Here is a 22,958-nt window from a genome sequence, read left to right on the forward strand (position 1 = left end):
TGTATAAAATTCAGTATTAATCATTATTTATTTGTGCCATTATTAATCTTTATTTATTAGTGTTTGTATAGTTATATAAAATATGTATTGATATTACTAAATAATTTATTAAATAAATTATGAACGGCTGTGTGCTTTGTAATATGCTCTTCATACGTCGATATCAGAATATTCCATTCCTGTTCTATTGTTATAGCCACTAAGCATATTTAAATATGATGAACTATGTATTAAAAACATACTTAAAAAATACAATTGTTTATAAATGTTGCTTTGATAGATGTTTGAATATGGTTTACAGTAACAAAAAAGTGTGTTATGATCAATTAAATCCGCTGATACGTCATTGTGCTGCTAAACACATAACGCTGAGTGGAGTGGAGTACCGCTCCAAGATGGCCGCCCTAAATCTCGTCAGCGACAATAGGCGAGAGCGGTCCATGAGGCGTCTATTCTTATATTATGTCTATGATTACGAGGACAGGCGGTTATGTGTAACGCCCCAGTCCTGCAAGGGGCGCTAAAGGCTCCTGTAACCAGCAGCAGCTTATGAAGAAACGCCATCATGGCGGCCACCTGAAAGCACTTTAGTCTTTTTAGTGAAGGCCACAGTTATCAAAAGAATTTTTAATCTTCCGAACAACCGAAGAAGTTGGACCGCATCATGCTCCCAGAAGCGACACGCTATTTAAAAGCGACAGTTTCCCTATTTTCTCCAAATGTTTTCCTGAATGCTTCTAAGCTGTCCGCACATGGAGCACCAAGCAGCCTTCAGACTCGGAGGAACCTCAGAGTCAGCCACTGCTTTGCAGCCAGGGTACCTCCTCAGAAGAAACCCAGGGAGAAGGTGGAAATCCCGGGACTTGAGTTGGTGACTTACGGGGATCGAATGCACTATGTCCCCGGCCTGGCTAAGCCAGTTTATCCTCCATGGGAGATGAGCTTCAAGGACCCGAGGTATTACAGGTCTCCACCCGCTCAGGAGATGGCGCTGTATAAAGACAAACCGTGCTATGTATTCAACCAGAGGACCAGCATACTGGAAGGTAGGCTGCTATTCTTTGACTGCTTTAAAACAAGCTATTGATGAGTCTGTCGCAACAAGCAGTGAATCAGTTAACAGCATAATAAATTAAAACGAGCTGGATAATTTCCACCTTCATGATTGCTTTTTTGTTGTTGGTGTTTTTAACTAACAAAAACTGGATGTCAAAAGTATTCCCCATTACACTGCGGTAAAGCTAGCCGCCTCTTCGAAAAGCCGGCCAGCATACGATATTCACGTGCGCGATAGCTTAAGACGTTACGGTACCCCTATTTACGTGCTGCTTTCACAATAAAAGCTCACATCCGGTTCATGGTTGAGCTACTGCAAGTAGATTTCCAGCGGCGTCATGTTTAGACTTTGTATTTATGCAGTTTCAAAAATAAATAATGTGTCGGAAATAATTGGGGAAATTAAGCAATGCTGAAAAACTTTCTGTTTCTAGCGACTTCTCTCACTTCTAGGTGGCAGAGGGACACCTCTGGAACACAACCACCATGCTGGATCTGATGTTTAATTCCAAAATAAAAGCCTATTAAAAGAGCACGTTTTTATCCCCTCCTCCCCCACCAGTTGCCGTGCTTATTGCTTAAAAATTCTGTAGTGACTTCTGTCACTTCTCGGTTGCAGAGGGACAGCTCTAGAACACAACCAGCAAATGTCAACCCGATCTGATGTTTAGTTTTAAAATAAAAGCACGGCAACTTAAGGGGAAAAAATAAAAACGTCTTATTTTAATAGGCTTTTATTTAGGAATTAAACATGTGGTTGACACTTGCTGGTTGTGTTCCAGAGGCGTCCCTCTGCCACCCAGAAGTGAGAGACGCGCTGGAAACAGTTTTTCAGCATTGCTTAATGTCCCCAATTATTTCCGATACATTATTTCTTTTTGCAACTACATAAATACAAAGTCTAAACTTGAAGCCGCTGGAAATCTACTAGCAGTAGATCAAACATGAACCGGATGTGAGCTTTTACTCTGAAAGGAGCTTGTAAATTAGGGTGCCGTAACGTCTTGTGTCGTGGCGCATGTAAAAATCGAGTGCGGGCTGGCTTTACTGTCGTTTTCGAAGAGCCCGCAGTCCCATGTTTCTCAACTAGCCCCTTTTTTGAAGGGGAAATCTGTTTACGGGGACTTCATGATCCATTTTATTTGTTGTTTCGGGTGCTTTGTTTGTTCATTTGGGATATTTAAAGAGTCTTCCAGTTCCAGCGAAAGATATTCGCTAGAAATTAAAGTCTATTGAAATTTGAGAGGGCGAACTGTCAAACTTGTTATTGTAGCAGACCTAGCTGTTGATGTAGAAACGTGTTGGATTTATGAATGGGTTTTTTGTTCTGATCAGATACATTTATCAGAACATGTCGCTTCTTTTTTTAATCACACAGTGCTGTGAAAAATAACAGAACTGTTTAATAATTATTAATACTACCTATAAGGAAAATAAGACATTTAAAGCCTTTAACATAGCATTGTGTTTATCAAGTTGTACTTCAATGAAGTTAAATGCATTTTAAACCCTATAAAAGTTGAACTGTGATTTTAATGTGGAAACATTTCTGAAAATAAGCAAGGTTTTATTACTTGATAAACTACTGGTTCTAAAATCAGGATGAGCATCAAGGCTGACCTGTGATTAGATTATTCCAGCAAAACTCCTTCCTTTTCACATGTGTTCCAGGTGTGCGCCAGGCTGCGTGGTTGACCAAAACCCACGTGAGACCTGGTCTGCTGCCTCACCTCGTCTCTCTGGCTGCAAAGCCTGAAAACCAGCTGCCTGACCAGGACGAGCGCGTGCAGAACGCCATCAAACACTCACGGTTCTGGGACACAACGGAGCCACGGCCGAGAAAGGAGAAATACAGGTAGGCTCACTTATTAAAGGGGTTGAGATGCTGAGTACGCAGTTGAATATTCTAAACAGGTGGGATTTTTTTCAAAAACTTCAGGAAACCATTCTGAATCATGGAAGATTAGTTCTGTTCAGTTTTCATGAGGAATGAATAACACAAAATGAAAAGATTAATTAATGGACATGATTGTAAAGGGGCAACATTAGAGTGGACTGCAAACCAACTGCTTTGTTTTTAAGGGAAAAAAAGACCTGAGCACACTCACCACACCACATGTGGATAAAGAGAACAAGAAGAAAAGACAACAGAACCCATTTAGAGGGGAAGGTTTTCTGTTCAGGCATATTGAGACTTAAGCATCATGCAGAGATGTTCCAGAGCACTGACTATTACTCATAAACATCTGTCTATGGACCATCAAATAACTGTAATAGTCATGTATCAGTAACACGTCAGAACAGTTCATTGATATCCCCTGAAAGAGTGAACTTTGACCCCTCATACAAGTAGAGATGAATTAACTGGCTGATACCGATTTCTGTTTTTTAGTGTATTAAGGATCGTCCGTAGAACGTGGATAGCAGGCTCTGCAGGTGTGGTTGTAGTTTTATATCCCACCAGAAAATTAAGACATTTCCAGGTTGCCCCTGTTTATGAATCTAACTATACGTCTGGAATCATATTTTGTTATGCTTCTCTTAAAATAAGGTGCATTAATGGCATACTGTTTGTTGTTGCATCAAGCAAATGAGAACAGTGGGTGAATTCAGTTTAGATATATTCACTAAACAAAATAATTATTTTCCCAGTATTTGACCTGCTGGTCAGCGGCCAGCGCCGTTCCAAAACAAATTGGCTGGTTCTGACTGAGAATGAAGTACTTGTGGTATTTGTACCAAACTTTGAAAAGCACCCTCCATATTCACCTTATTGGTCCTGCTCTATGTTGTAGCATGATTGGTTTCTGCCAAACACAAATATACTTAAAAAAAAAAAACCTAAGTTGAGATAATTAGCAGCATCTCAATTTAATAACTAAAGATCAGGATAAGAAAGTCTTTGAATACAAAGAAATATAAATCTGACTCGTCCACTACCATCATAGACAGGAAATACAACTGAGATGAACCAGCACTTAAACACAAATGAGCAATGATTTGTGGTTCATTGAATTATGCAAAAGTCTTGATACCTTGTGTTGTACATGCGAGTTGATTCATGCCCCAGTTTAACCTGACCTGTGGACTCCAGCACTTCCCCTGCAGAAAAGCCCCTTGTTCATTTTATTGTGTTAAAATGTTTCCCTAAAACTCCTTCAGGTTTGGACTTCAACACAGAGCATGGGAAAACAAGCTGGTTGTTCTTAGTCTGCTGGTTCCAAAATGTTGAAATATTGTTACAGGGAAAGTTGCAAGAAGAAGGAGACTACATTGAGTTCTATAAAAATCCATCTAGCCTGGGTGGATAACATTTAGAACAATTTAATTTAGGGGTGGAGCACTAAACTGGCCAGCTGAAAATCTGGTCTTGATTTCCTTAATTTTGGGAGATCTGTGATTGTCCGATTCTTATCTTGGAGGGAAGAAAATCTAAGAATTTTACTCAACATTTTGAATTAAAAAGAGTCTACTGCTTTTTCCACAAATTTGCACTGTAATCTGAACTCATTCTTAGAAATATATGGGTAACACTATTAGTTTGAGATGATCATGCATCATAACAGCAACTGGTCATGGGATCTTTAAAATTCAGCCTTTGAAAGAACAACATTGTAACATACTTACAGTATGATGGTCTTACCAGTGAACATGTCCAAACAATCTCTCCCTGTGTGTGTATTCTTTAGCAACACTCTGCTCCTCAACCTGCTGCACCTCTGTGCGACCCTGCAGCCCACTCACCCAGCTGTTGGAAGGAGGATCCTTGCCGAGAACTACTCATTAGCAGCTACCTGGAAACGAGGTTTATCTGCATGTCAAAAACATGAGGAAAAGAATGAAACCAGAAAAAGTAACAGCAAACATTTGGCCAACTTCACCAGGCCTGTGCCAGCGACTGATCTGGTAGAATTTTATTACCAAGACACTGTCTTGGGAAAACAGAGTGTCTTGAGTCAGAGGCTTCTTCTTGACATTTGCTGTAATACAGACTGCTACAGGAGATCTTTGCTGCCAACATCCATCACCAGCTACAATAACTCTTTGAAGAATCTAAATGAATGAGTTACAACAACATTTAATTTCCCTTTGGGATCAATAGAGTATTTTTCAATTTGAAAATCTATAAGATTAACTATGAACTCCTACAATTCCTCTATGTCATGATCTTCTCAGGTAGGGGAAATACTGTGAGATTCAAGCAAAATATTCAGTCAGCAGACCAAATGCTTAAGCTAATATTTAGTTAGCAAGTCAAATCCTTAGTTTGAAGCTAAATATTCAACTCAGAGCTAAAAATCTAGCACAACAATAATCTTAGCAGAGTAAATGACAAGGCAACTGAAACATATCATATGGCACTATGCAGAACTAAAGCGGGTAAACCTCACCTCAGTGAAACATGTCTGACTGGCACATGAAGTACAGCAGCAACAAAAGACTCAGGAGTAACATACAGGGAGGCAGCTGTTTGTTGCTCGCTCTCCCACACTTTGAGAAGCTCTGGATGACTGGATCTGGAACTGGGTCAACTCACAGACTGTTGTTGCTTCATTTTTAAGCTATTCTCTGTTTCCTGCTCTCCTGTCAGGTGAGGACCTGTTCCAGATCAGAGGTCGGAATGGTTTGCTACACTGCAGTATGGATCCTCTTCCTCGGATCTGCGGGGAACAGGAAGTGTTAGAGACATCAGATCAGGTCCTGGAAAGCTTCTATCCCGTCTCACCCACCATCGACCTTCAACAAGTTAGTGTGTACAAAGAGGAGATGAACTGCACAGGTGAGTCGTCTCCAGGTTTCTCTGAGGTGGAGCTCAGCTGTTCCAGTTCTAATCACCTCTCTCCCATTGGCTCAGGTTTTAGGGGAGAATACCCTTATCCTCATGCCCACACACTTTACTTCCTGGAGACATCTGATCCTAACTGTCAGCTCCGCCCAGAGCAGTTCAGAGCCAAGATGATCATGTTCACCTTTGGAAATGCTTTGGCACGTGCACACAAACTGTACGGGGTAAGGGGATACAAAGAAACGCACAGGCAAAAGTGTCAGAGCGCTCACTGTTTGTCCTTAGTCTTGACAATTCATCTGTTTTACACAATGTGTGTGTGCGTGTATGTATGCGTCTGTGGGTGTGTGTCTCAGACACAGCCACAGAGCCTGTTGGAGCGTCCCATAACCGTACAGGCAGTGGGGACCAACGGCAGAATTTTCCAGTTTCTGGTATTCCAGCTCAACACCACGGATCTCTCTGGAGATGACGGCATCAAGAATCAGGTCGGTTGAATGTTCTCTGGAGTTTCCATGGACTCATTACAAAGTAAAGGAAAGAGAAAAAAAATGCTAATCTGTCTTATCCCAGTCACTGTAAGACGGATTAAAACAGAAGGGTTTGAGTAATAACTTTTGGTGACATGTTTACTGTTAAAATCCTGCGAATATGGAAGTGCTATGATTCAGGACACTGGAGTTAAATCTGTGAGTCAGGAGGTTTTAAAGAAAAAATAGAAAAAGGCTTTTTGATTCCAACAGAGTTCATTCAGCTGAATTTTTTTTTCTCACATTTTGTCATTTTGCCAGTGATGTGAAAAAGTGACAATTCAATTCATAAACACTTTATTTATTAAAAGAGGACAAATTAAATATTGTTGTAACTCACATAATCCAAGCTTCTCCAGAGTCATTGTGGATAATTATGCTGAGGGCAGGAAAGACCCTCTGTAGCATTCAGTCTTGAAACAAATGTGCAGAGGCTGAAGGCTGTTGTTGTTATGATGTTATGACATTCTAATAGCTCAATTTCTGTTCAGCAGAGATGATATTCCACAGCAACATGTCCTGGATGACACCATTAGTTGTTAGAAAACTCTGCTAATCCACCTCATTTGCTTTTGTTGCTCCTCTTTAAATCCCTGCCTGGTCAGAAACGGGTCCCTCTTGAAAAAGAGATCATAGGTTCTTATCTTTTTAAATAGAGGTTATTGTTAAATCTGGCAGAGAGACGTTGGATATGATCTTGGAAGAGATGGTTTGAACTTCCTCTCTCTCTCTATTTCTTTCTCTCAAGCCTCCATTTTAGCTCCTCTAAGCTTTGGACTGTAGTCCATAGCTCAGAGGAGTATTATTTGACCTTTTGAGATGGTAATCTGTTGCTCCTATCTGTAAAAAAATGACACCTTGTTGCCGCAGTTTCACATCATAACTGTCCAAACGTAAAAATGTAAAAGCTGAAATCCAAAAATTACCCTAACATGCAATTCCTCAACCAAAATATTATGAACAAGTCAACAAAATGAAACAAATCAGAACTAATGTAACAGAGCTACTCTAACATGCTGCCACAATGAATGGCACAATTCTACAATCATGAGCATGATTCTCTATTCAATGTAGACTTTTTGCCAACTTTTAGAGTTGCTATACCTCATCACACTAGCAGATGTGCACAGGAAGATCCACCTTCAGGTAAATGATTTCCTCTGTGTTTTCGTCTGCTGTAGGCCTGGTTGGATGAAGATGTTGAGCTGTATGATTTTGCAAAGGTTCGACCCTTCATCAAGAGGAAAGAAGTGAAGGTAGGAAAATCTAGCTTCCAGTTCAGTGTCTGTAACTAGTATGTTTTTCACATGTTGAAGAGTCATCTCCATATTGTAACTGCTTTCATTACATGTGTCGTGCATCAGAAGAGGTGTGGGTGGTAAACACTGACATTAACAGATGGCTCTTCTTTTCAGGTCCCAGCTGGCCTGGCAGGATACAAACCAGAAACATTCAGCAAATTCCTGGCGCTGTACCTCCACGGAGCGGCTTAGGACTGCTGCTCACTTCAGTCATTTGATTATGTTTGCTTATGAACACATTATTAGCAGAGAGTTGCTGCTTGTCAAGTATGGGATGCAGAATTAAATGTTAACTTTGATGAACTGAATTACTTCCCATTTTCTGCCTCCATCCATGTGTAAGAGTTTAATAAATGAAATTGGGTTCAGGATTGCATCTTGTATCACTCAAATAAAGGAGAACTAAAATCTCATTTAAAGAAAACCTTATTACCAAAGGTGACAGCATTAATGGATTTAGCTTAAGAGGCACAATACAAATCAAATCGAATCAAATTTTATTTGTATAGCACATTTCAGCAGCAAGGCTTTTCAAAGTGCTTTACATCACAACAAACACAAAAACACAAAGCCATGCAACATAGACTCAATAATCAAAACATCACATTAAGTCAAGTGCCATCATTAAATTTGTAATTGATTACATTTCAAATAAAACTCTAACCAGCTGGGTTTTAGTCGAGATTCAAAGGAAGTCAGTGTTTCAGCTGTTTTACAGTTTTCTGGAAGTTCCAGGGAGTCAGTGTAGGGACTTTAAAACTGGTGCTATGTGCTCCATCTTCCTGGTTTTAGTGAGAACATCAGCAGCAGCTTCTGGATCAGCTGCAGCTGGAGGATTGATTTGTTAGTCAGACCTGTGAAGACGCTGTTACAATAATAGATAAGACAGAAGATAAACGCATGGATGAGTTTCTCTAGATCGTGCTGAGACATCAGTCCTCTAATGTTCTTCAGGTGGTAGAACTGTCTTAATGTGGCTCTGAAGGTTCAGGTCAGAGTCCATCACTACTCCCATACAAAATAATCTCTAAGGCCTTGACATCCCATGGAGTTCAGTTAACTTCATCATCAATACATGGATGGAACATGGCCCGTGTGTAAATCTGTTTCTCAGCAGTAGGCAGAGCTTAAGCCATATATTCAAGCCAAGCGACTGCTTAGGTCCCCAACACCACCAAGGGGCCTCCAGGAGCATTATTTGACTTATTTTGTAGTGATTGCATGTTTTGTGCATTTTACAGATCTGCTCCAAATGCTAAACCTAACTTGTGTACAGTAAATTCAGTGTTTACAGATAATCAACGTAACATGCCACACTTAATTAATTAGAGCATCTTTGTCTGTTTGCTGCTCCTCTAGGTTTAAAATCATCAGCAGAATGATGTAGGCTAATTACAAATGACACTAGTAATAGTAGATATAGTTTAAAGTCTATTCTCTGAGCTACAGGGAGCAATCTAAGGATGATAAAAAGTCTGTTGTTGTTGATATGAGAGGTCCAGCCCTGAACTGAAGCGTGCAGCTAAAGCTACAGAGAGATGGGTTGAAAACAAGGTGGATGTTATGGAGGGGCCCAGTCAAAGCTCAGATCTCAATCCAATAGAAAATTTGTGGCTGGATATGGACAGGACTGTTCACAGCTGACCCCATGCAACCTGACAAGTTTGATCTGTTTAGCAAGAAGGATGGAAGACTCACAGCCCAGATATTTGCTTTTCAGTGATATTTGAATTAATGGAATGCTCCTGTATTTGTACAGAAATGAATGTAAAGTTATGGATGTGGTGGTCAAGCAAACACATATAGTTAATTTTAACCATTGCCGGTTTCTGCTTAACCATAAAACAGTTTGTGTCAAAGGCAAATTCAAAAGTGATCAAGAGTATAAAAGTGGGTCTAACTGGGCAAGGCCCTTAAATGTATTTAAGGCTTCAGCCCAAAATCTGTGACTCAAATTACAGTTCATAACGCCTCCTGTCAACAGGCAGTATGGGTACATTGTACACTTTCTGAATCCTTAGTCTGTTGAGTATTTCAGTTGTGTCTCTATTGTGCATAAACCTCTGGGTTAAAAGAAGTATGTCCAGTTTTGGCAAAAAGTGTATTATTTTTTGGTTTAACAATCTCTAGTGACCTCTGTGTTGGTCAAAGCATTTAAGCCAAGCTTTGAAGGACTCAAAGCTTGGCCAAGAGGAAGAGGGTCCTTTTTAAGATGATACTATCAAGAAATTGATATCTACCTTTTTACAAAACTAAACATTATGACTAAACTAGACATGTCGCTGTCTCAAAAACACAAGTTGTCCAAGGGATTGTTAACTTCATGTGGTGATAACATTAAGTTAATTTCATGTAGTTAACTTGCCTATGACTAAGCTACCACTTTCAAAGAGATGTCATAAACAAAATATTATTGACGCATGTATCTTTTCAAAAGTCAACGGCTAAGCTTTCACCCTGAGATGGACCAACACATAAATAAATGAATATTAATGTCTATGGTCAAAACAACGATAGCTACTAGCTAACAATCCTGTTTCATAAAATAAAGATTCGGGGAGATGTCTGTTGGTTTATAATCAATAGTATATAAGGATTTTGTTTTACATTAGGATAATATTGTCGTTGGGTTACACAAGTATTAAAAATATTTTTTTAATTGATTTGATTGTATTTTTTGCAAAGTTTTTTTTATTCACACATGTAAATTCAATATTAAATCCCTTTTTTGTGACTTTTAAAATTGATCTATTTAACTACTTTCAGGTACCATTTCATTCAAAAATCGGTGGGGGAATTAAAACACCCAGTGCATGATCTAACTTCAATTTCTGTACATGATGCTCTAAACCCCTGGCGGATGTTACTACTATTATGTGGTATACTGTACTTTGTAGTACTTTGTTCTTTGAACACAATGACAATTATTTATTAAGATAATTATAACATCGTCTAGGAAAATATGTCCTCTCATAACAAGTAGTATTTAATATGAAAAATGTTGTTAGAGTTTATTGATTTACAATTTTAGATAATCCGGAAGTGTTTCTTCAGCGCATGCGCAAATGAGCGACTAAAGTGGCTGGAGCATCCGGAACATATCGTGCAGTGACAAGCGTTGACTTGAAAGTTTTCTGCAATTATGGCGGTTAGGTTGGTTCAGTCTCTTCCCCGTCCCGCTGTGCATTTATTTTCCTTCTCATTGAGGCATTTCGTGCCGCTTAGGACTGTTAGGAGGTCTGCTCCCATCCTCAGCAAGGTAACTCACCACTGCACCAGGCTACTGCTAACTAGCTCGTTTTAGATAGCTTAGCACTCACTTTAAAGTCACACACGTAGAGCACATTTTCATGTTGTTGGCTCATGCTTGTGAGAGCCATGTAAATGTCCAGAACAATTTTTAGCAAATTTGAAAATCAGAAATATACGTCGTTTCATTTAAAAAAGGGATTTAAAAATCATATGATTAGTTAAAAAGGGGCACATGGAACAAAATCTTAGAACACCGTACAATAACATAACCACAACAGATATTAATCTTAATTAAGCAAGAGTAGCAATAGTAATAATATCAATCAGGTAAAACGTACAGTGCAGTAAAACTCCTCCTATCAGTACATTTTTCCCCCAAAAAACTTACTTAGGTATTTTTTTAAACAAATAAACCTAAGGAGCAGACATAGCCAAAGATTACTGCAGCTCCGATGTGCTAACGCTACAGCAAGTCCTTTCTGCTTAATGCTGTCAAACCCTGTAGTACACACACAGTCTCTAGAGCTGTGTGTTTTAATTGTTTAATTTAGTTTTATTTTGCAGGATGGAGGATGAAAAATAGCTCTTGAACTCTAAGGCTGCATTCACACTGCAGGCTGAAGTGACCCAATCCAGGATTATTTTGATGTAATGCGACCTGTATCTGATCTTTTCATGACAGTCTGAACAGCACACTTTGGATTCTTTTCAAATGCGACCTGGGCCACTTGCATATCTGATACGTATCCGATTGTATCCAAATTGACACTGGTCACGGATTATTATGGCCATCAAAATCTGTGACCAGTGTGATCCTGGCCATTTGAGGGTTAAATATTGTTATAAGTGTGATATGACTGTAATGGTGGCAAAAACATAAAAAATTGTGTTAAAAACTACCAGAGCGCTTAGAATCATTTCTTAATCGTTTAACAATTTATTAAACGGCCACATTTAGTTTACATATTTTAATTGCAGCACTTAGGCATTCAGTGGAACGATCAAACAGTTTAGAGTCAAATACGAAGTAATACGTTATATTTTCTCCATCAGTGTGATGGTAATAAAAGAGCCGTGAAGTTTACAGTCCCAGCTGTATCAGTATTTATGCAGTTTACGTAAATACTCTTCTTCTCACTGATCTTCAAGACGTCCCTGCGCTCCGTTGCCCTCTGCAGTCACAGAAAATGATGGGTCACAGATTTTGATGTAACACCTGTTGGACAATCAGCTGGACAAATGGCCGTCTCGAACTCAAGATTCAAACACTCTTCTTAAATCGATCATGCAGAGATACAATTTAACGGATTTATAGAGAGAAAAATATCCACTGGACTCCACTTTCACCTGGAGTAACAATGATGGGTCTAAACAGTCTCATACTGACGACTGTTTAGTATCTGACTCCTTAAAAGTCAATAACATCATTGTCAATATTCTTCCCACTCTGCTCACAGACCATAAAGCAATATATATTTTTATAAATCTGTCTGGTAACCATTCACAGAAGAGGAAAGCCTACTGGATCCTAAACAACTCTTTATTTAAGTTAGACTCAGTACAACAAAAAAATCTTCCAAACAATTTCTTTTGACAAAGCTAATACTGAAAAAAAATATGGAGCCATCTGGGAACATTTTCAATTTGAGATTGCGAAGTCCCTAAGATAAACTGGTTCTGATTTTAAAAAGTCTAGGAAAGTTGAAGAAAAGAAAATAATTAACGAAATTATGAGGCTTTCCAAAAAAAGTTCCTTAGATTTGTTAGATGTTGATCAAATAAATTTAGCCACTTTACAAAATAAGCTGGACGAGATTTACAAAAACAGGACAGAAGGAGTCTTTGTAAGATCCAGGTTAAAATGGCTGGAAGAGGGCGAATGTTACTCCTCCTATTTTTTTTATTAGAAAAGCACTGCGCTAAATCCAATACAATTCAACAGTAAAACATAGATGGGCAAGTATCCTCTGATGCAAACATTATTGCAAATGATGTCTCCTCTTTTTACAGTAAACTTTATGCTCTTGATCAAACAAGTGGAAATCCTGAACTCTTCTTGAGTTCTGTCAATACGCAACAAATACTTGATTCTGAACGTGAGATTTGTGATTGTACTATAAAATTAATGAAATAATTTATTCTATAAACCATTTAAAGAACAATAAATCCTCTGGTTCAGATGGGGAATTCTACAAGCAGTTTGGTGATCAACTTGCTCCTTTTCTAGCTAAAGTTTTCTTAGAAAGCATTGAAAAAGGCTCTGCCCCCGACTTTAAGTCAGGGGATTATTACCCTTAAATCTAAGCCCAAAAAAGACAAGTTACTTCTTGATAATTGCTATGTCTCTTAAATAATGATTATAAAATCCTAGCATCAGTATTTGCAAAAAGACTTAAACTAGTTTTAAATACAGTTATTGGAGAAACAATCAGGATTCCTGCAAAACAGACACATTTCCAATAACATACGGCTCATTCTTGATATTCTGGACTATTCAGAATTAATTAGATAATAGCTTCATACTTTTAGACTTTTATAAAGCATTTGATTCCATGAATCACAACTTTATCTTTAGCTGTCTTCATAAATTTGGATTTGGTCCTTTTTTCTGCAGTACAATTAAAACATTATATAGTAATGCTAATTGCTCTGTTAAATTAAAAAAAATGGCACCTCACCTAGATTTAACCTATACCGAGGAATTGGGTAGGGCTGCCCAGTTTCCATTTATCTCTTCCTTTTAGCTACTCAGACTCTTTCTGATTACATTTCTATAAATCAACTTGAAAGTATTTCTGTATTTGGTAAAGAAATATGAATTAGTCAGTTGGCTGATGGTACGACTGTTTTTAAGAGATAGCAGTCAAGTTTCCCCTGCTTTAAATTCAATCCAAACTTTCTCTGATGTTTCAGGGCTTCACTTGAAAATAAACGAATGTGAACTTCTACCGGTTAAAGATTGTGATCTAGAGTCTGTTTGTAATATTCCTGTCAAAGAAAGTGTTACTTATTTAGACATAATTGTCTCTAAGAATGATTTAGAAAGGTGTTCATCAAATTTTGCTCCCTTAGTTGATAAAACCAGAAAGCAGCTTAATTTATGGCTTCAAAGAGATCTAAGCCTTGGTAGGTTAGGGATAACCCTGTTATCTACGGCAGAGGGAATATCACAGCTCACTTATGCTGTGCTCTTCTTGCATTCAGACAACCAAACTATAAAATCTATTGACAAAATGTTATTCAATTTCTTATGGAAAAATCTTATACATTACTTAAGAAAATCAGTGGTAATGAATTCTTATGAAAAAGGAGGGTTGAAATTTCTAGATTTCACAACTCTAAATAAAACATTCAAAATAAATTGGTTAAAGTCGTATCTAAAAAAATCATTCTCCATTTAAAATACTTTCCCAAATTACATTTTCTCCAGTGTAGGGGTCTTAATTTCCACCTCCTCTGTAATTATAAAGTAGAGAAAATACCAGTAAAACTTTCTGCATTTCACAAACAAGCACTTCTTTCATGGGCACTTTTATGTAAGCATCATTTTCTCCCCATAAATTCTTCATTTGGAATAACCAATATATCCTTCACAAAAATAATTCTTTATTTTACCCTAAGTGCTTCGACAATAAAATCCTTCTGGTGTTTCAGCTGTTTAACAAAAATGGGTGTTTACTCAGTTACAATGAGTTCAAACTCAAGTATAAACTCACTGTAACTTCTAAAGAATATGATATTGTGTTTGATGCTGTAACTAATGAAATATGTGAACTCTTTACGAATAATGTTGTTGATGAATATAAAGCCTTGTTGAATGTAACTGACTCCATCGTAGGTAAAGAGTGTTTTTCTTCTACTTGTAAGAATAACAGAACTATTTTCAACAAGATGTTATTTCTGTACCTTCATCTGTTTTCTATTGGAAGATTTCTGTCCCTGATGAAGGTGAACTCATCATCAGAAACTTGTCATAAACAACAAAATGAAAGATGTCTCTTTTAAACGGTTACATCGAATTTATCCTACTAATCAGTACATGGCACAGTAACAAAACAGTAGACCCCAACTGTAAGTTCTGCAAAGAGCATCCAGAAACAATTAGTCATTTATTCTGGAATTGTCGTATCACAAGAAAATCTTGGAAAGAGTTTAATAACTTTATAAATTGTTATATTGATGCTAAATGTTCCCTGAGGTATGAGCATATTATTTTTGGTTTTATGGTAAGAATACTAATGCAGACAAAAGACTGGCAATCAATTAATTATTATATTTGGCAAATTTTATATTCACAAATGTAAATTTTCATCTTCACCTTTTTTTTACAGTTTTGGTTTAGGAAATCAACTCTATTTATCCACTATTTCCAAGAGTATGAACAAAAAAGCTGTAAAAACTTAGGAATGTTGTAGATCTCTTAATATTTTTAAGTTGTCTGCTCTCTATTCTGTTTGTTTTTCATACCAATGTATTTACTGTTGAAAGCTATACGCTGGCATATTTGCAATATTTTGTGTTCCGTTTCTTTGTTTTTCTTTGTATTTGTAAACAAAGATGTTCATAAAAAAAAAGACAATTTCAAATATGTGTGCCAGTGGTCCCCAAAGTTGGTCCTGGAGGGCCGGCATCCTGCATGTTTTAGTTCTCTCTGGTGTAACGCACCTGGATCCTATGATGGCTCATTAGAAGCCTAAGAAGAACATTGACTTGTTGAGGAGGTTGCTATTACCACCAGGGAGAGAACTAAAACGTGGAGGATGCCGGCCCTTGAGAACCCACCTTGGACACCCCTGATGTAAGCTAAGCTCCACCGTTAGCCTCCATGTTTACTTCTGCAAACACTGAGCACTTCTTCTTTTCACTGCGGTTGGCAGAACACTGAGAACGCTGACGCTATTGCGCCCTCTACTGCGCATGTGGGACACTTTCAGGTCGTTTGCCCGTTCAGACTGCAGAACACATACAGGTCGAATATGTGTGGCAGTGTGAACAGCCCAGCCAAAAAATCGGATTTGACAAAAAAATCGGATTTGGGTCACGTCAGGCTGCAGCCCTTTATTGTAGAGGGGAGATACCACAGCAGATCATATGGAATTAATGAATTCATACAAAATGATTCAAGTGATTCATTTTGTATGAGTCACTTGATGCAGTAATTCATACAAAATGACCCCTGACAGAGTACTGGGAGTAGGTATTGTACAGGACTGTTTTCTAAATGCTAATTTCCTCCAAGGATAACGTTGACATATTAAATTCTTTTTACCATTGGTTTTTTCTAATAGTATTCTCATTAACTGTAAATTTTAATTTACATTAGCTGTGAACCAGAATAACAGCAAATAAATAGAAAAAAACACTTAGAATTAGGGCTGAAACGATTCCTCGAATGATTCGAGTACCTCGATTACTAAAATTCCTCGAGGAAAATTCACCTGCCTCGAAGCTTCTTTAATTTATGTTTTATTAGTTAGCGCACCGTGTTCCGGCCGGGACTTCATTTGCGTTGCGCGGAGCTCTCACTTCCGCCTCTGAGTTGTTGACAAAAGCTAAGTCTCAGCGGCATAAAGTCCAATCTTCAAGATTGGCCCGTGGGGATTTTATTGATTGATGATAATGCCCGACTTTTTATCGTTTTTGGGGAACCAATAAGCATCCTTAAAATGACTGGGGGAATGCCTGGAGTACGGCAGCATTTCTCCTCCGTGGCTGCTGGTTGAAAGCGAACGGCGGGAAGAGCGCTGAGGTGAGCGGATAGCCTGAACAGGGCGGGCGGCTGAGTAGCTGATGCTTACCGTGTAAATGTAGCTTTACCGACGAACCGCACAATAAATTTCATATCCCGGTCTGAAGAAACGGGTGGCGGAGCGCATCGTACATGGCTGGTAGATGAGTTTCTGAGTGTGACCAGTGAAGGTGTCGTAAATATCCCGTATTGCTTCCCCCCGTGTTCGTCCCCCGGTCTAACGGTTCGTCAGTCCGCTGGTCTATTTCCTCCCCTCCACCCCATGTTCGTTCATTCGCCCTCTCCTCCCACTCCAGGCGGCATTTCCCGTATTTTCAAACCCAAAGCGTGACAGGTTAGGTGGCAAGGTGAGTTTAATTAATCTATTAAACTCACTGAAGATGAATACATAAACTAAAAGCTGGATTGTAGACATTTTTTATAAGCATATTTGTGAGCCTGCCTCTTTGTTATTAAATTCAATATAATTTCAGATTTTTCTATAACTTTTCTTCTGGTTAACTTAGAAAGTGAGATATTATTGTTACAGGTTAGTTTTCTAAACTACAAAAAAGCAACTGTTAGGGATGCTCAAATATGAAAAATTGGACTGATATTGATATCTGATAGTAACACCGGTATTATGCCAGATTTACCAATATTTCATTTTATAATTTTTTTTATCCGATTACTCGATTAATCGTAAGAATAATCGATAGATTACTCGATTACTAAAATATTCGTTTACAACAGCCCTACTTAGAATATATTGCTCTGTGTGTAATGATTTTATGTAGTAGGAATTTGTTTTTTGAACTTGATAAATAAAATATATCATCACATCATCTGTACCTGTGGTGAATTCAGTGGGTGATTTAGCCATCAACTATCAAAAGTTAGCTGAAGACTGCTAAAATTTTGAGTTACATTGTTCACAAAGGCTCTACAAGACTTTAAAGCAGGTCCCCAAACTTTTTCCTCTGAGGGCCACATAACTTTTCCCTTCTCTGGTGGGGGGCCGGAGTCAGTTTGTAACAGAAAAAGTTTGACATTTATCACCTGCGCTGCCGGTCTTGGAAACTGTTGGGGGGGGGATTCTCGATTGATTTTTAACACATTAATTTCTCATATGTTAACATAAAGGCTCGTTTTGAAGAATAAGCTGCTACTTACAGGCATTGCTCTGAAGAATACAACCTGGAATGCGGCGTTCATAACAGACACGTGTTCATCTGCTCTACCGCTAGCAAACAACCGTACTGATTAAATAACATAAAAGTCAAGCAGTTCCCTAAAAGTCCAACAGATGGCAGCAATGCGCCATGCAAAACAAAACACCCACAGTTAACAGGACACACTTCCTGCTAAAGAGCCCCCTGGTGGTTGAAGAAAAATCCACATATAAACCGGAAAATACAATAAATGAAAAAAAAATCTGAATGCTCTCTGGTATTGTTCAGGGGGCCGGACCAAATGTGGAGACGGGCCGTAGTTTGGGGACCCCTGCTTTAAAGCCATCGACAGAATTTGGGGGTTCTTTTAAATTGACAGATATCTGATTATGTTTATTTTCCTCTACCAGTGACATTCTTTGCATATTTGCAAAAATAATGAAACCTATCGATGTAACTCTTGTTTGTGTGTGTATGTGTGTCTGTCTGTCTATTCATTCGTTTGTGCAAGCAGGTTCACTCCACCTGTCAGGGCAGCCAGAGTCTCTCTACAACAAGCTACACTGAGGATGGAAGCCTGGTTTACACGGGCAGCCTGGGGACTGCTATTAGGGGTCAGTTATCTCAAACTGTTTTGTTCTTTTATCATCAGAAAGTGTGGATGTATGATGATTATAAATTTGGGACCAGTCATAGTTCAAATAAAATTTGACACAGACATGTTAAGGAGGATAACATAGTTTGATTTCAGTGCAGAAACATATTGTCAGAGAAAGCAGTATTGTCAAGAAACTAGAAAAACGGCATTTGCCCCGGAAATGCAATGTGAATGCTGTATGCTGAATGTTTTTGGAGAAAATGCAAAAATACCACCCAAACAGTATTAGAAATTGGTGCAGAATACTGGCTTACAAAGCTAAATTCAAAGGTCCCAACAGTTCATAAGGTACTAATGATCACATTTAGGCTAGCACTAGCATGTTGACACCTGAGTGAAGTTGGCCCCCCCACCTTCTTCAAATCAGACAAAATGGGTGTCAATCAACTCGGCTATGTTTGTGTTGATTTGTGCAGCAGAAATTTTTGTTTGTGCTTCTTTGGCTTTGAAGATATTAATGAAAGTGTAAAGGTCAAAAGGTCAACCAGCCCCCCAACTTTTATGAAATCCGACTTTCTTTATGTCTTTAAAATGATAGCGGCACAAATGAAAATTTTTGCTGCACAAACCAGCACAAATGTAGCTGAGTTGATTGACACCCATTTTGTCTGATTTGAAGAAGGTGGGGGGTTGGTTGACCTTGGATGACCTCTGGAAACATTTCTTTATATCTTTAAAATGAAAGCGGCACAAACGAAAATTTTTGCTGCACAAACCAGCACAAACGTAGCACAAATGTTTGACACCAATTTTGTCTGATTTGATGAAGGTGGGGGGGCCAACTTCACTCAGGTCATGTTGACCTACAGCAGTGGTTCCCGAACTTTTTCTCCTGGGCCCCCCAAGTGGTTTCCAAACTATTTCTGGGCTTACAAATAGCTGCCTGGTTGAAAGATGTGTATGAGCGAAGGAGGTGGGGGGGGGGGATTCTTAGAGACTCGCTGTTATACTCAGCCCCGGCTCCAGACGAACAAGTGGGGGAATCAGCTTTTTTCAGGGCAAAATGAATGAACATAGACAACAACACCAGTAGCCTACAAGCTACTTGTTAACAAGCTTAAGGTGCTGCATTGGTATTATCTAGCTAGTCATCCTTTAGCTAACTTTACCTGCATCCAACAGCTTCACTCAACTCAATCGGTTAGTTTGGAGGGAAAAACTGTGAAAAGTTCTTTGTGTTTTTCTGGTTTGCTGCCGTGATTCTAACACAAACCTATGTAGCTCCGCACAGCAGCAGCAGGTCTCATTCGCTGCCGCACAGGTGTAAACCCAGCGCGAGCGTCGTAGCGCTCATGTTGCGTTTAAAGGCGCTACATGCAGTATGAAAAAAGACAATGTAAAAGCTCAAATTAGTTAAAATGACATTAGCTTAAAGGGTATCATAATTATGTTAGTTTTTGCTAGCATGATAGTTGACAATGCTAATTTTAATACGCCATGTAACCATAGCATATTAGCAACCAATAATCTACTGGATGTAAAATGCTTAAACAACCTGTATGCAAAGTTATATGAAACAGTCCTTTAAAACTAATCACTTTTCCTGTTGTTCTCAGCACAAAGCTGTTTTACTGTCCAAAATCAAAATGGCCGCTGTCTTGTTTCCTCCCGGACAGCTCTGAAACTGGATGATTCATTGTAATTAGTTAGACAGGCGCTGAAACACAAATGATATTTTATATTGTAATTCTCAATTCTACCACAGGAGGAAACTGTTCGTGTTCCATTAATTTCAATGGGGCTAAAAAATTCATAAAAAGCAAAATATTACAAAAAGTATAAAGGTTATGAATACCAAAGGATATAGCCGGGAATAGCAGAACAAGTTGAATAATGCAAGAGTTGAATGGTAAAAATAGCACAGAAGAAGAAGCGCAGTAAAAAGTGTGCGGAAACGCCGTGCACCTTTGCACACAGGGATTGAGTTCTTGTTTGTGTGAATTCCTACAGCATAGAAGATCATCCTGCAATTGCAAAGTCCTTTTTCTGAAGTGGTCTGTTGTAGAAAAAGATAATTACCAAGCATTGTTCAATGAAATCACTCAATATTTTGTAGGTTTATTTGCATTTTGAATACAGAGAGCTTATATGACAGTCAATAATGAAGCAGTTGTGAATGAAGGCTCTGCCAGGCAGAGTCAACACAGGTTTTATAGCAGCAATAAGGGATCCAAGACCAGGGACAGATCATCTGGTTCCCATGCAGCTGTAGAAAAACAACATCCAACCTTGTATGTGTGATCCAAACAGGTTTGCTTGGTGGGCATGTAATATAACACGATCAGCAGATGTTACTTTATAGTAAATTACCCACCACAGGTCTGACCCTGTTCTCATCAAAGTGCCTGAAAATGGCAAATTCTGAAAAGGAAGGAAAAAAATCTAAATAATGGCTAGAGGCCCTGGAGCTCTGGGTTGAAGAGCCCCTGCTTTGTGTATAAGTTTTTCAAATTATGGTAAGTTCCTCTGAATTTTCTTTTCCATTTGGAAATTCAGGTACAAAATCTGTAGATCCGCAACCCAAAAAGTTCAAGCCTTCTTTCTTTCACTATTCTGGTACTTGTTTTCCTATTTTTTTGTCTTCTGTATGTCCTAAGTTTTGTTCTCTTAACCTCTTATTTTGCCCTGAAGGTCTGTTTGGAAAAAAATGTTGTCTAAATTAGAATTAATATACAAGGTGTTTTGCTTGTTACTTTTTGCAATGACCTGTGAATCTTGTTTGTACAGGGGTGAAGATATTTTCTTATAGTACCAGCGGCGCCAGCCTCATCCTCATGCCTCAAATCCTTTTGAAGACTGGATTGGGAATGGGTAACATTGCCCTTGAGGTTATTTCCTGTGGCATCATTGGCTTCTTCACCTTCCTCACTCCCATCATCCTCCATTTCATCACAAAGGGCTACGTTATTCGTCTGTACCACGATCCAGATAGAGATACCTACACTGCCATCACCTATAGTGTCTTCCTGACTGAGAAACGTTGTGTGTTCCATCAGAACCAAGTCCGGATCCCAGCTGTCAGCAAGATGTTTGCCAACTTCTATGCTGGCCACATGGGGCTTTTTGTGAATCCAGACCTCTTCCCCATTCCTCAAGACTATAACCATCTCATGGGCTACGATAAGCCCTTTAGCTTTACCAAAGAGGACATGGACAAACCGCACAAAACCTGAAAGACTGAAGACAGGCTTAATGTTAGATTAATTAATTAACAATAGAAATAGGCAAAATTATTTGTTCTTATTTGTAGAGGTATACATCATTTATGTATTGTTTTTCACAAGCATCTTTACCTCTTGGTGATTTTTGTATGCTTAGTGGTTTAATGCACTGTTTTAATAACAACTATAAAGTATCAGGACAGCCTTATATCTGTGTGTTTGGATATCCATGTAGTTAGACCGACTGACATCTAAAGAGTTTGACACATCAGGAATGTCAGTTAAGTTCTACTTTCACTTTATAAAATAGGTGCATCACGTTAAATTAGAGTATCTTTAAAAATCTTATTCATTTAAATTTAATAATAAAAAAAGATCATTATTTAGACTTATGACCAATGATAAAAGTTACTTTGAAAAAGTAGCTTTTATCGGATTTCTGATTACTCCTTGAAAAAGTAACTTGGATTACTACTTGATTTGGAAAATAACTACATTAGATTACAAGTTACTTTATTAGTTACTTTCAGCATCTGCTGATAACACTAAACGCAAGAATTACATGGAGCTTTACCAATACTTACTTAGAAGGACGAACTGAAGGGCACTTGGTTTAATGGTTACAACAGTACAAATTATTAATGATAAACTCATTAATATTGAGTTTATCTCAATATTAATGATTAGAATAATTGTGCAAATTTACAAAACTTGTTCATTCGTGGCTGTTTTCACTTTTATTGCACTGTCCATATTAGTCTTGATGTTTGCCGTTTTCTGGAGCGCAAAGCGAAGCACAACGTCATTCACAGCAAATGTATAACTTTGACATTAACAGAGACACAACAGGACGAACCATCAGGGAAATGATGGACAGGGACAGCCTGACTAAAACTACCTGTCAGTCAAATTCTGGGGCTGATTATCTGCTCATTTCCGAGCCCAAATAAGAAACTTCACACCCCCAAAAAACCACGACCCATGACGATTATTAACAACAAATAATAATAGTTTAAAAAAAATTTTGTTTTTTGACAAAAACTATTTTATCAAAATACTTTGTCAAAAAACATTTAGAGTTTTTTGATTAAACCTCAAAATAACTCCTGTTTCTCCAGCAACAAAATATGCATCTCTCTCCATTGTTTACAAGTCTCTAGCAGTGTGCCATCTCTGCTGATAACTGTAGCATCACTCCCCAAGACACGTAGAGGAAATAAAATTAACTTACTAGAGAAAATGCCAAAAATAGCAATATGCAGTGATTTTGGATAAATAACTTTAATATGATTACTGGATTTAATTAGTAACATG

General features: G+C 38.3%; 2 protein-coding genes across 2 annotated transcripts; both read left to right on the top strand.

Annotated features, from left to right (window-relative positions):
* Positions 1–531: 531 nt before the first annotated feature.
* On the top strand, positions 532–8,044 carry mrpl37 (mitochondrial ribosomal protein L37). The gene is made up of 8 exons (XM_014978780.2): positions 532–1,046; positions 2,728–2,911; positions 4,746–4,861; positions 5,648–5,836; positions 5,912–6,066; positions 6,199–6,330; positions 7,554–7,628; positions 7,788–8,044. The coding sequence occupies exons 1-8, from the start codon at positions 665–667 to the stop codon at positions 7,863–7,865; spliced, it is 1,311 nt and encodes a 436-aa protein (XP_014834266.2). The 5' UTR covers positions 532–664; the 3' UTR covers positions 7,866–8,044.
* Positions 8,045–10,731: 2,687 nt separating this feature from the next.
* Positions 10,732–21,852, top strand: tmem70 (transmembrane protein 70). The gene is made up of 3 exons (XM_088014522.1): positions 10,732–10,932; positions 18,340–18,439; positions 21,211–21,852. Exons 1-3 carry the CDS (start codon positions 10,816–10,818, stop codon positions 21,654–21,656), a joined length of 663 nt encoding a protein of 220 aa, XP_087870648.1. The 5' UTR covers positions 10,732–10,815; the 3' UTR covers positions 21,657–21,852.
* The last annotated feature ends 1,106 nt before the right edge of the window (positions 21,853–22,958 follow it).

The sequence above is a fragment of the Poecilia mexicana genome, unplaced genomic scaffold, assembly GCF_051168715.1.
Source record: "Poecilia mexicana isolate PSO_F unplaced genomic scaffold, ASM5116871v1 scaffold_17, whole genome shotgun sequence".
In the NCBI taxonomy this organism is placed as follows: domain Eukaryota; kingdom Metazoa; phylum Chordata; class Actinopteri; order Cyprinodontiformes; family Poeciliidae; genus Poecilia; species Poecilia mexicana.